Source organism: Syngnathus floridae, chromosome 14, assembly GCF_059516105.1.
Source record: "Syngnathus floridae isolate MCC-2025c chromosome 14, RoL_Sflo_1.0, whole genome shotgun sequence".
NCBI lineage: Eukaryota > Metazoa > Chordata > Actinopteri > Syngnathiformes > Syngnathidae > Syngnathus > Syngnathus floridae.
In genome coordinates, this window is record NC_142426.1 from 10,338,009 (window position 1) to 10,351,781 (window position 13,773).

At 38.4% G+C, this 13,773-nt stretch overlaps 2 protein-coding genes across 6 annotated transcripts in view; both read left to right on the forward strand.

Moving 5' to 3' along the window:
* The first annotated feature begins 3,736 nt into the window (after positions 1 to 3,736).
* On the forward strand, positions 3,737 to 12,623 carry cop1 (COP1 E3 ubiquitin ligase). Of its 2 annotated transcripts, XM_088397059.1 has the most exons (21): positions 3,758 to 3,851; positions 4,098 to 4,445; positions 5,036 to 5,095; positions 5,233 to 5,330; positions 5,971 to 6,032; positions 6,136 to 6,255; positions 6,597 to 6,665; positions 6,795 to 6,854; positions 6,967 to 7,043; positions 7,459 to 7,522; positions 7,621 to 7,729; positions 8,052 to 8,187; positions 9,042 to 9,185; positions 9,269 to 9,377; positions 9,471 to 9,552; positions 9,718 to 9,834; positions 10,094 to 10,211; positions 10,509 to 10,633; positions 10,786 to 10,946; positions 11,047 to 11,091; positions 11,787 to 12,623. In XM_088397059.1, the coding sequence occupies exons 1-21, from the start codon at positions 3,808 to 3,810 to the stop codon at positions 11,802 to 11,804; spliced, it is 2,166 nt and encodes a 721-aa protein (XP_088253185.1). In that variant the 5' UTR covers positions 3,758 to 3,807; the 3' UTR covers positions 11,805 to 12,623. The 2 variants fall into 2 exon arrangements, with proteins under 2 accessions (XP_088253186.1, XP_088253185.1); XM_088397060.1 differs by having other exon boundaries at positions 3,737 to 4,445.
* Positions 12,624 to 13,506: 883 nt separating this feature from the next.
* Positions 13,507 to 13,773, forward strand: part of xrn1 (5'-3' exoribonuclease 1) — a 34,806-nt gene continuing 34,539 nt past the window's right edge. For all 4 annotated transcript variants that reach the window (XM_088396363.1, XM_088396365.1, XM_088396364.1 and 1 more), the window contains exon 1: positions 13,507 to 13,714. In XM_088396363.1, the coding sequence (XP_088252489.1) occupies positions 13,640 to 13,714 (75 nt within the window). In that variant the 5' untranslated portion in view covers positions 13,507 to 13,639. The remainder of the gene's footprint in view (positions 13,715 to 13,773) is intronic.

Sequence of the window (13,773 nt, forward strand, 5' to 3'; positions counted from 1 at the left end):
ATTATTATTACTTCTGCTAAAAAAACTCAGTTTCAGTGCATCATTTTGCCCCCTTTCCATTCGTGGTTACTTTCCAGGGGCAACATTTCTCTTAATTTTCAGAAAGATTCCTTACTTTTTTCAGGTGTCAATAGAGCACGAGAAAATTTCAAACACTAATGTGTGTGTGGTTCCCAAATTGACAATTTTTGATTCAGCCACAAAATGTCATGTTTTACCTGACCATTGTGATGTAGTGTGTCCAAGGTCCAAAATGTGACTGCAAGGTGAATCAGAGTAATAAATCTGTTTTTCCAAATGCAAGATGATGCAAGGTGTCAGAGCAGAGCTCAACGATCATCAATGAACGGGGACACAAGTATTAGTCCAATAAAGCCCCATCCTGTTCCATGTGTCTTCTCCTCTTGGTTGTGGTGTACGTCTGTTAGCACTTCATAGAGGGCTGCTTCTCTCCACGTTCCATACAATTTAGGATCTCTCTCCCTCTCTCTCCCTCCCTCTCTTCTCTCTCTCTCTCTCTGCTCTCTCTGATCCCCCCCTCCCAGGAGCCCCAGTCTGGCCTTACATCACCAGTGGGGAAAGTGTGGTGGAAGAGGCTGTCCTACCTATGCCTCATAATTTTGTTTTAAAGGGGAAATCCTCCACCACTCTCTCTACCACAATCCCATGTATCACCCCCTGATGCCTGAGGCAGCTGCCAGTAAAGTTAATGATGCATGAATTATCCGTGTCACACATCAATAATACAGTCACACATTACCGCCAATCCATTATTTATTTTATAGGTTACTTGTAATAGAGCTTTAAGTTTTGTTTAATGACATGTCCATGCTATTGTCCTTGATTATTTCGTCACAGTGCATTTGTTTATATCTCAGTTCAATGTAATGCATTGCTCCTTTACAACTTAGGTTAGTTCCCCTTCACTAACAAGGTTTTATGTCTGTCCGAACATTCGGCACTTGACAAAGTTTATTCAGTTATACGATTATATTATTGCAGAAGCCTACGTTTCTTATTACATCTGCAAAATAGCCTGCTGTTTTGTTTAATTAAATGCTGTTAGATGTTCTTATTTTTCTAACATTACCAATTTGTACATATAAGTAAATAGAAGAAAAAAGACACAATAAAATAATACTAATGTGTGTTCTGAAAAGTTTGTTTTTCCCTGTTTTCCAAGAATGTGACCAAGGCAATTGTACTATGTGGCCGACGCAATGTAGTAGTAGAAAATGTGTTCAAATTGCATTGCTACTGAATTGGGGATTCGTCATTGTAGCTACTTGGTAAATTTAAAAATATGCATGATGTAATTGTATTCACGAGAACTGCAGGCTGTGCGTGCATGTGTGTGCTCCTCCTGAAACATAACGGTGTTTGAGCTTTCCTTTGTTACCACTCCCTCCATCCCCCCCTCTCTCTTCCTTTACCTCACCAACTGCCTCCCCCCCTATTCCTTTAATGATCTCTCCTTCTCGTTCATTCTCTGGCTCTCCTCAGTAGACAGGCAAAACATCTGTCCAGCACATGAAGATAGTTTTTTTTTTATAAAACAAATATGTTACCAAACTCCTGTGCTCCTGGGACTGAAAAACACAGAGAAGCATCAGGTGAAGAGGAATTTCCCTGAAAATTCCTTCCTATGTTTTTTTTTTTTTTGCACAAGGCACATTCTCCAAAATTTCAATAGATGTTTCAATTGTGTAAATAAATATTTTAAAAATGACTTTCAGTAACTATAGCCTGAAATATATTATTTAAATACAGATGAGTTCAATGTAGTTAAAATAACCCGCATATACAATTACCTGGATATACTTTGAAAAGTGATTAAATGTACAGTATTACGTTGATATACCTCACAAATGGAAAAAAAAAATGCCGGTGGATCTACTTGAGATGTTTCCAGAAAAATAAAAGTTTTCACCCACAAAATAATGTATAAAAAACTTGAGTGCTGCCAATCTTGCTGCTACATATGAAACAAACAGTGAATCACCTTCCACGCATTAAAACACAGGTTTGTGTTATTTACACCATGCAACTTCATGAAAGATTTTGCAGAACAGACAGCTGATGCTGTTACACACCTCATATCCAACATTTTTTTTGTCAGGCTCAATTTGCAAATACTACCACCTTAGCCAGAGATGAAGATAGGGGCAAGGGGGTGGGATTGCAGCAAGCTATTTCAGAGGCCCCCAAAGGGGGAAGAAAAAAAAAAACCAGATTGGGAGATTGGAATTCCACAATCCCAGTTTGCCTGTCTGAGAGATCTGCCGGCTCAACATTCTTTTTCTACCGTAGAAGTTCCCTTTGAAACCTAACTGCAACTATGTTGAAGGGAAAAGAAAAGGAAGGGGTAGGATTTAGAGTAAAAAAAAAAAAAAAAAATGAAAAAAAAGAGGATGATGGGCAAGATACAGAAGAGGAAGAGTGATAAAAGAGTGCACAGTATGTGTAAGAGGGTCTGAATAGTCTGCTTCACCGGGGCCTCACCCCCCACTGTAATGGGACCTCCTAAGATTAGCCTTCATCTGAGCTTGTCCGTATTGACCACGATGACCCCAGGGCCCACACTTGTCTTCTCACTTCTTTTGGTAGGCACACACAAACGTCACTCTATTCATTACTTCCTTTAATCACAAACTTAGTATCTCTTGTTAGCCACCTCTGACCGACCAACGTATTTCCTTTAATCACACACACAACCTACCTCCTTATTAAAAGGAAGTGGGCCCTAAAAGAGAAACTCTAGGCAGGGCAAGAAGAAAAGCAGAGACATAAAGAAGGCAAGCTTTTCACCACCACTGGTATACTATTAAAAAAAAACAAAAAAAAACAGGAGCTTAGCGTACTAAGGGGGGAGATGACATATACATTTGTAAGTTAACACCTTACTATATGATACATTATATTAATTCAACTATATTTTTCTGTGCTATATAGTATGTTGAGTCAGTGGCAAAAACCAAAATCCGAGACAAATATGTATCACACACTTTCCATAGTTTTGAGTCACATAGTAAACATGTAAGTAGAGCAACCTCTCAGGCAATTCACTCCTTGATGTATCCAGTAATTTTCCTCTTTGCTGAAAACTTTATTTTAAATCCTGTCTGTGCCCCATAATGGTACATGTGAATTTCTTCCACAAACAGAAACATGGGAAAGTCTATGTTGCGTGGACCCCATACACTGGCCACATGGAGGTAAAAAATGGAAAAATAAGTAGCTGGATGGATAAACTGTTAGTATGAATAAGTTATTGCTGCTTGCGTTTTATTTGCTAAGCTGCGTCCAGGTGGATGTTTGATTGACAAGACAGGGCTTTTCTTGGCGAAGTCACTGCAGGATGTGACCTACTGCCTTGTTTGTTATGTTAAGGAAATGCAATTTAAAAGAAAAAGATACAGGAGGAAATGTTATTTCTGTAATGGACTTAAAGGATAAACCACTCGTTTATTTAACACACTATCTTGCCATGGTTAATTTATTTTTCATATACTTTTTATTTGACTATTTACTTGCAATACAGCAACATTTTTTTCCAATTCTGTTATTTAAATGAGGTTAATCCTTAACTTATTTACAATGCACCAAAACTTTGGGAAATATCTTGTTAATATATTTAATATTTCCCTGACCTGATATTTTGGGGAGGTGTGTTGCAATGATGCAATTCTACTCCTATCCACTAGAGGGTCGTATGTGGAAAGCCAGGCGAAAACTGCATACACGAGCAATCGAGGAAACTTGAGCTAGTACTCTCCCTGTACCTAAAGTGGCTAGCCGGCTAATCGTATGCACGGCGCAGAAGGTTGTTGTTTTTCTCTTACAATTCTCAGGTATTTTCTTTGCTACTATAAAGGTTTTTAAGTACGTCACCAATAACGAGACAAGCGAGACAAACACCAACAAGTTAATCTAAATACGCTCGATGACGTGCCACCATTACCAGGATGTTAGCATATAAACTAAGCAGCTAGGTGGACAGTCTGCACAAGTAGCCAAACAGTAGCGTCCGGATGATTTGAACAGTGTCACGGCGGATTTTGGGGAGTTTTGAGTGGGATTTGCATGATGTCAAATAGGCGCTCCCCGCAAATCGCTGGAGGTGCGACTTCTGGGCCCAGCACAAGTAGCAGCACTAGTAGCAGCAGTGGTACTGGAGGAACCGTGAACCCAAGTGGTGGAAGCAACTCTGTCACAAGCAATGGAAACAGCTCAGTTACGAGTGTGTCCTCTCGGACACTGGCAACAGCAGGTGACAGTGGCATATCGGTGCCAAGTTTGGTCGCCGTGTCATCAAGCCGAGGTGGGTTCGCTTCTCTGATTAGACCTTCCGCGTCCTCAAGCAGCAGGAAGAGGTCCCTCCACCAGGCACCTCTCTGCAACGGCCTGTTGAACTCCTATGAGGACAAAAGCAACGATTTTGTCTGGTGAGTGTCTGACAATTTGATTTATTAGTTAGTTAGCGTTCGTGCGCAATTGTGAAATGTGCAACTTCAACTTTGACTAAAATGTGACCAGATCAGCGTGAATACTTTAACATAAATTACAGTCATTTGGTTTGTAATATTCTGGTTAGACAGCAGGTATTGTAATATGTACTTCTGTAAATTCAACAATTATCATCTTTGCAGGTGAGATTTTTGTCTGTTTTTGTGAATTAACAATGTGTGCCTAATGAAATGGATGCTTAGGGCGACGTAATTGCACAGACCCGTTTCCATGTTTGTAAACAACGATGCGCGCTCACAGTTAGTGCAGAAAGGACATCGGGGTAATCTAGCCTAATGGACACACATCACAAAAGTCGACTAAATGTAAAGTACAGGTATCAAGCAATGAAGAAGAAAGCCATAGTTACCTTACTTGACTAGAAAACTTGGGACATCTGTTCTCAAGTGAAGTACTCCACATATTTGTATGCAAATATTTGTATTTCTATTCCTTACATACAAAAGCAGCATTACTTTTTCATTTTGGATTGGCATGCACATAACAGTTTTGTGCTTACTTCTTCTAGCCCCATTTGCTTTGAAATGATCGAAGAGGCACACATGACCAAGTGTGGGCACAGTTTTTGGTAAGTGAATTTGAGCCACTTCTAAGATTATGGAGATTGTAACTGATTTGGATGGCCGTGTGTGCGTGCGTTTGTGTATTTTCTCTGCCAAAATGAATTTTAAAAAAAAAAAGAACTTAACTCTCAACTGTTTGCAGCTACAAATGCATCCGCCAGAGTCTGGAGGATAGCAACAGGTGTCCCAAATGCAACTACACTGTTGATAATGTGGATCAACTTTACCCAAACTTTCTTGGTAGGTGGTGACTAATAGTAATTTAGATTGAGTCAATGTATTATGCGTGTTGTGTAGTGGAATATCTAAGGTCAAAGAAATCTGTCCTGCTGGTAGATTGATGAAATTTTTAAACTGTTTTTCCCATTTGAATTGTTAAAACAATCGTTTGAGCAATTTCAAATCCAAAAAAGCATCAAACGATGAATTGATTGTCAGATATAATTGTCGATTAATTGGTAGGATTCTTGGTGCTTTGAATGAGTCTGCGTGATGGTATCACTGTTTGTCTTTCATACTCGCTTTTCGATGCTCTTTGTGTGTGATGGACGAGTCTATCTTTGAGAGACCAATGTTCACTCCACAATTCATACGACCTCAAGTGCATTAATTTTATACTTTAGGTTAAAACACAGCCCCATGCCAAGTGTAAGGTTTTAATTTAAACTTTACCTGGAAAAATGTGCTTGTGAGCTTGTAAGGAAGAAAATGCAATGAAAGCACAATGTGCTTCATTTTCATTCCTCTGGGTCACCATGGTAATGAAATTAATAAGTGACAAAATTGTGACAGTAGTCTGTGAAGCCGTTCCACTGGTTTGGGGTGTTTTTCTGTTTTCTATCATTTACTCACGCTTTTCGTTCTCCTTTACTGCCACCAGTAAATGAACTAATCCTGAAACAGAAGCAAAGATCAGAGGAAAAGAGACTTAAACTAGATCAAGTAAGTAAAATGCATCTGCAACTGTCCCAGTTGTATGACATCCAGGCTGACAAAAGGGAGGCAAGCCAGTTACATTTTATTGATCAGTCTCTTTGACCCCTAGAATGGATCCAGGTGGCATGTTTTCCAGGATGTGTTGAGTCCGGACCAAGAGAACCTGGACCTGGCAAATGTCAATCTAATGTTGGAGCTATTGGTTCAGAAGAAGAAGCAGCTGGAGGCGGTAAGCCAGCATGCTCAACAAGTCTTTTTATCACCTAAGCCGTTTTTTGAATAACTCTGAATGTTACGTCAGGCCCGTTCTCAGCTCTTCGTTTGTGTTTATGTCACGTTAGCATACATTTCGTTTAGCCTGTTGTTGCTCGTTCATGTCTGTTCTTGGTGTTGGATTTTGTCGAATAGATTTCCCCCAAAATGTGACTCATACTCCGGAGCGACTTATACGTTTTTTTTTCCACGTTATTGTGCATTTTATGGCTAATGCGACCTATATTCCGGAGCAACTTTTAGTCCAAAAGATACGGTATGTCTTCGGGTAATTTACAATTTTTTTGTGTCAACCAGGAATCCCAAGCAGCTCAGAGACAAATTCTCATGGAGTTCCTTAATGAAGCCAGGAGAAACAAGAGAGAGGTACTATTGCTTGTCAACTTATACCGTGTCTATAAGTAGCAAAGAAGGTTTCAAAAATACTCTTCTAAAATGATGTCATGTTTTGATTAAAAAAATAGCCATCTTTATCTCTGTGGTTCTTTTTAACAGCAACTAGAGCAACTACAGAAAGAAATAAACTTCCTTGAAGAGGACGTAAAGCGTGTTGAGGTAGGATGATTTATTAAACTAAACGTAAAAAAAAAAACAGGAGCAGTGCTCATTATTCTCACATCACCCTCTGGTCAGCCAAACATCTTATTTTATTTATGTTTCTTTCCAGGAAATGAGCGGACTGTACTCTCCAGTGGAGGCAGAGTGTACAGTGCCCAATGTCGAGGCCCCCTCACCGTCAGCCAGGTACTGCTTGACCCCATCAAATCATCTTGCATCAGCTTATTTTTTTTTCTTTTGTAAAATACAACTTTATTCTTGACATACTGGTTGATCTATGCCAAAAGGAGCTCAAGATGACCCAGTGAAGGTCAAACACTGGGACACCTTGTGATGATGTCTGAGATTTGAAAACATGCTGGTGGGAAATAATGGAAATAGAAATAATTAATTCCTGATTCACATTGTTATCATTGGAGAACCCGTATTAGCGATAGTCAGTTTTTCCAAGTAACATTTTGACATGTTTTATGTTCATTCAGTAAAATTAAGTGGTGTTTAAAACAATTTATTACAATTTGCCATTGAAATTGAATCTTAAAACTGCACATTATGTTTATAGAATTTCTTTGAAAATATCTGCCTGTCTCTCCTCTAATAGCTGCAGTAGCATAATGGAGCCACCAAACTATAACCAGCCACCAGAATTTGGTGTAACAACCCAGGTAAGCATGATGATATTTCTATTTACGTAAAATTTTGTATCAACCTGTCTGTTATTTTCCATGCATTGGGATCTGACCAAAGTCTTTGTAAAATGCAGGGCAAAAAGCAGACATGGTATAACAGCACGCTAGCATCAAGGAGGAAAAGGTTGACTGCTCATTTTGAAGATCTTGAGCAGTGTTACTTCAAAATGTCACGCATCTCAGGTAAAGCTCACTGTCACTATTTTGCTTTCTAATAACTCAATTGAAGTGCCATTGCTGAACTGACAACAGCTTTAGTTGATCTTCTAGCAAGGTGGGAGGGGGCAAATGTTTGGAGAAATAAGACATTTGTTCCCAGAAGACATCATTTCATGGCAACATTTACTAAAGATGATGTCACATCACCGTCATTGCCGTGTCCGTCAGAAATCTCAGTGAATCATTACTATCACCTCATACGTACACTACTAGACATTTCCCCCCATCATAATATATACACAAAACACACGCTTCTATGCTTGTTTTTTTTCTATTTATTTTCCAGATGAAGGGAGGAACTTGAACCAGCTGGATGACTTCATGGAGTGTCTCTCTAAATTCACACGCTACAATTCTGTGCGACCTCTGGCCACGCTCTCCTACGCCAGTGACCTCTATAATGGGTCTAGTATTGTCTCCAGGTATGACACGTGAGATATTTTTGTCAGAAATCATAGAACTTTGTAAGTACACTTTAGTGGGTTATTAACTCTTGGGAGTGCAAATCTTGTGCTTGCAGTGGTTCGACCTACAGAAAATGGCCTTTTAAATAATTCAGTAAATTATTTAACAGCAACTTGGGCTGTATAAATGTATAATACTCACATTATTCAGCTAAAAATAAACATATATTTCAAACGTTTTATTTTATCATTCACCTTTCGTCATCTATCATTCAAGTTTTGGTCTTCAAGAAAAGTAATGTGGTGGAGTGGTGCCCTAGCGCCCTCTATTGACGGGCCTGCATTGATGGCCACCTGTCTTGCACAATGCACTCCACAAGGGAAATGGAAGCGCCACAACAGTTGGGCAACATTATTGTTAGTGGTGATTAAACAGCCACAGACAGATCGAAAAAGAACAATAAATTCTAAATAGCTTCTGCTTTTTATTTTGAGTTTAGTGTCATTTTTTTATTTATGGCATAATCGCCCACTAGTATAAGTCTATGTAGTTGGGAATTTTTTCTTGTGTACGAAAAGTTCTGCAAAAAAGATCGAGATGTTGTGTATGATAATGAGAATTTCTTGGTTTTGAACGGGGGAAAGTAGTGTTTGTGCTTGTAATGCTTGTGTTATTTCAACCTTTAGCTGAAGCCTTTTTTGTTTTGTTTGCTTTATTTGCCTTCATTTGTTAAATTGCCACATTATTTCTTATTGCTATAGCTTTTGGTTTAGAATTAAGATTGGGTAGTCGTGTTATAAATTCCAACTGCTTTGAGTCATAGCGGTATGTGTTAATAACATTCTCAAACTGATTGACGTGTGTGTTTCAGCATTGAGTTTGACCGCGATTGTGACTACTTTGCTATCGCTGGTGTGACCAAGAAGATCAAGGTGTTTGAGTACGGTACTGTGATCCAAGATGCAGTAGACATCCACTACCCTGTCAATGAAATGACATGTAATTCAAAAATCAGGTGAAAATCCCCCCAAAAGTGAAGTTATTTAAGGATGTGAGTCAATATTGCAACAAACATTATCCCAATTTTGTTCACTGTAGCTGTATCAGCTGGAGCAGCTATCATAAGAACCTCCTGGCCAGCAGCGACTATGAGGGGACAGTCATATTATGGGATGGCTTTACTGGTCATAGGTCCAAAGTGTACCAGGTACTTAGGTTTGGGTTTCATAGTGGAACATTGTTGACCTTAGATATTTTCCTTATTGTCATGTTTTAAGCTATCCCGTTGTTTTATTCACAGGAGCATGAGAAACGGTGCTGGACTGTTGACTTTAATCTGATGGACCCAAAGTTGTTGGCATCTGGCTCTGATGATGCTAAAGGTAACTGAAGGATAATATTTTTGATTCAGCACCCGATTGATTTGTGATTTTATTTTCCAGCACCTCAATCAAAATGTCATTGCCTTTATTCTCACTGTACAAATGCTTGTTACAACTGACTTTGATGGATGATTGATGCCTGTTTTATCTACTTTTGATTGTCAGTAAAGTTGTGGTCAACTAATCTGGACAACTCTGTGGCCTGCATTGAAACCAAGGCCAATGTCTGCTGTGTTAAATTCAGTCCAACATCCCGGTATCATCTGGCCTTTGGCTGTGCAGGTAATCTTTTTGCAATCGTTGGGATTAAAGTTTTATCTCTGTGCAACTGCCTACTATTGTCCACGAGCATGATAAACTGTACTGGTTGCAGTATAATAATTTGAATGAATGAACGAAAGTTCGTCATCTTTTTTTGTTGCATTGGGCAGCCTATCTTTGACACGAACTCAAATGAACAGCTGTCAGTTATTTAAGATATCCAACAGGCACCAACTATCTGAATAGTGTTCATCCATATTCATTTGGTATTTTCTTGCAGATCACTGTGTCCATTACTATGACCTCCGCAACATTAAGCAGCCACTCATGGTGTTCAAAGGCCACCGAAAAGCTGTTTCCTACGCTAAGTTTGTCAATGGAGATGAGATCGTGTCTGCGTAAGTCTACTTTGTCTGTGTGTAGCTAGAGTTTTTTTTTTTAGCAATCTGTTTTGTTGATAAGTACAGTGAATAAAGTAATATATGTTTAAGTAATGGTTTTCTTGTTGTTCAATGTACCAGCCCTCTGCTAATTTTTGTGGAAATAGGTTTTAATGTACTCTTGCGATCTGACTGACCCACCTTATTTACAGTATGATGTGAACTTGTTTTGACAATGTTTCTCAGCAATGAAATGTAATTATAGCAATAAACTTGCCACTCAAAACCTCCTTCATTGTTTGAATCACATTTCAGGTCAACAGACAGTCAGTTGAAGCTGTGGAATGTCAACAAAGCTCATTGCCTGCGCTCCTTCAAGGGTCACATCAATGATAAGAACTTTGTTGGCCTGGCTTCCAATGGAGACTATATTGCCTGTGGTAAATATTATGGTTCTATTCTGTAATACAGTGCACAAAGAAAATTGGCCACACCTCCTTAAGTATATACTAGTACCTGCATTTCCTTGATTGGTCCAGCCAAGCAGGGACACTGCCTCAATATAAAACCATGTCTATGTTTTTGTGTGCAGGCAGTGAGAACAATTCCTTGTATCTGTACTACAAAGGACTTTCCAAGACACTTTTAACATTCAAGTTTGACACGGTGAAAAGTGTGCTGGATAAGGAGAAGAAGGAAGATGACATCAATGAGTTTGTTAGTGCTGTCTGTTGGAGGACTTTACCCGACAGCGTGAGTTTTTGTTATTTGCAATCATCACTTTGCTTTGATAGTACCACTGATCTTGGGGCATTCTGTAGTTTTGTTTTTAAAATGGTCTTTTCTTTTTCAGGAGTCAAATGTGTTGATTGCTGCAAACAGTCAAGGAACAATCAAGGTTTGTGTACATTTTCTGTGATCTTTTACCTTTCTCGTCATATGCAAAGATACATCACTGTACACAATTTATTTTTTTCTTCAGTCCAGGCTTATTAGTTGTGCTTTCAAATGTTTAATTATGGTCCGTACCGATTAATGTTTGTACGCACGCTCTCTTTTGAGGTATGAAAACAATGTAGCCCAATTTATAAGATACACAATAGTATGCTTACACGATTTTTAAACTTAGTTTATTTCATCTTTATTGAAAAAGCACAAGATGGAGAAATCTGGAAAAAAAAATTGAATAACCGCCAGCTCAAAGCTTTATTATCTAAAAAGCACAATGACTCTAATTCTTTACCATTCTAAACAGTGCTTATAACTAAGGTTTGTTCCTGCTTATATTTGGAATGTGTTTTGCATTTTATTTCATGGAAACATGATTGGGCTGTAAAAAATCCATTATTTCACTCACCATTTTTTACAGTGTGCGAATGGTATGACAATTTCTCAAACATGCTATTTCCTGTGTGTAAGTAAAAAATGTGTTCTAAAGTGAGATTTTTTTTAAATACATACTATGATGCCCGATTCCCTCAGCGACTGTAATAATGGAGAAAATAAAACGAGTAACTCATTATTTTACATTGTTACCAAGTAAAGCGTTACCCCCAACACTCGTGACGTAAAGTATCTTTTCCCCTTGCACAGGTACTTGAGCTTGTCTGAAGACCATGATCCTCAAATGATGAAGACCATACCTTTAGCTGCGTGTTTGATAGATGGAAGAGGCCAAGCTGCCTACTGAACTCAGAGTGCCCGACCCCCAAGGAGAAGTGATGTTTAAGGAGCTATGGGATTTTTTGTCAGCATCTTTATACTCGGACATCTGTATGCCATGCTGTCATTTTATAGAGGGGATTTTTTTGTTTGATTTCTGTTACAGTGGTACAGGTACAGTAAAGCATCTCCATGTTTTTTTTCTCCTCAGATCCATACTTTTTAGATTTTTTTTTTTTAATTCACCTGTTGATCTTTGGTTCACATCCAGTCAAATGCTTTCAACCCCTTGAAGGCTAAAAGTACAGGACTATTTACCACACAAGTTTGTTTTTACATTCTACTTCAAATCTCAACCCAGCCCTGAATGTTTGTTGGACTTCTCTGAAAGTTGCTTTCCAGGATGGAAGAAACCAGTTGTAATAATTCAGAATGAAATAAAATTCCGTCAAACATATTGTCAGTTGTCAAACTAAGACATTTAAATTGTTTGATACTAATAGATCATGGTAAGGCTGAGAAATCCCTTCATTTATGTATGTCTCATGTATGTAACCAAAGGCATGGCTCAAACATGCCACATTAAAAGTAGCAGTGGAAATACTACAGATGAAAACAACAGAGCCCAGTTCCAAATCAGGCAAACTATTTAAGCTTAACCGATAATCAGGAGGATTTGAAAAAACTCACTAAGGCTTACCTATTTTGTGATGAATGGAAGAAGAGCTGATTTTTATTTGTATAACTGAATAAATTATTTCAAAACCATTTTGTTTCACCTGGTCATGAAAAAAAAACCTCATCTTCAGTATTTCCCAGTGTTCTCTTGACTGAGCCTGTTTGAGGAATTGATAGTGGGTTCCATGTGTTTTTGTCTTTTTTTTTTAATGTTAGTGCTCAAAATGTTTAGTTTTTTCCACATATCCTCGGCGCATTCATGAATGCAAGATTATTGCACGTGACAAGTGTTCCATTAAGTGAAGCCATAATTTAATTTTAGTTGTCATGGCAGGTTTATGTGCTGCGGGATAGACAAACTATTGTTCAAATTTAATTTCTATTCTGTGGAAATATTGAAATATTGTTTTGTGTGTCTGAAAGGAAGGTCCATGTTTACCTCTTAGCTTATCACATTGAATAATAAATTTGTGTTTACTTGCAGATTTTATTCATTTGGTTTAACAAAAATGTCAAGCATGTAGGAAATACAGTACATTCATATTCAGTCCTTTCATATTCCTAAACTCAAACATATTTTGTCAACCTGGAAGAAAGCGCGACGCACTGACAACTATTAATTTACTATATTTTAATATACTGTCACGCCCCATGTTACAGAATAAAGGTTGACATAACAGGACGCACAAGTAGTATGAGGAAATAGCAATAACAAAGGTACGTAACAGTATTTAAACGTGACACTGAATTGGGTTTTTTTGTCAAAACTGTAAAACAGGCATTTGTCCTAAATGATGAAAATGTTGATTGATGTTATAAAAAGGCATGTCAGCAATCTCTATTACTTTCCTATTTATTAATTTTTTTAAGCGCAATTATTTCTCTATTTTTCTATTTTTACGTAACAACAACGACAAGCCAGGAACTGTCGACAACGACAAGCCAGGAACTGTCGACAATAACAAGGCGGGATCATTTTACAGACGCACCACGGAAAACTAGCTAGATTGCGGCCGTTGGAAGCAAAACAGTGTTCCTCCGAACAAAATTAAACGTACCCTCTCATTTTTGTCTGCAGCTTAAAGACATCTAGTGCTACAGAGAATATGGGGGTCCCGAAGTTTTATCGATGGATTTCTGAGCGTTACCCTTGTCTCAGTGAAGTTGTCAAGGAACATCAGGTAAGAGGTGACCGCGGACAGCTACTCCGATTTACCGTGCGTAGCGAGGTTAGCATCTG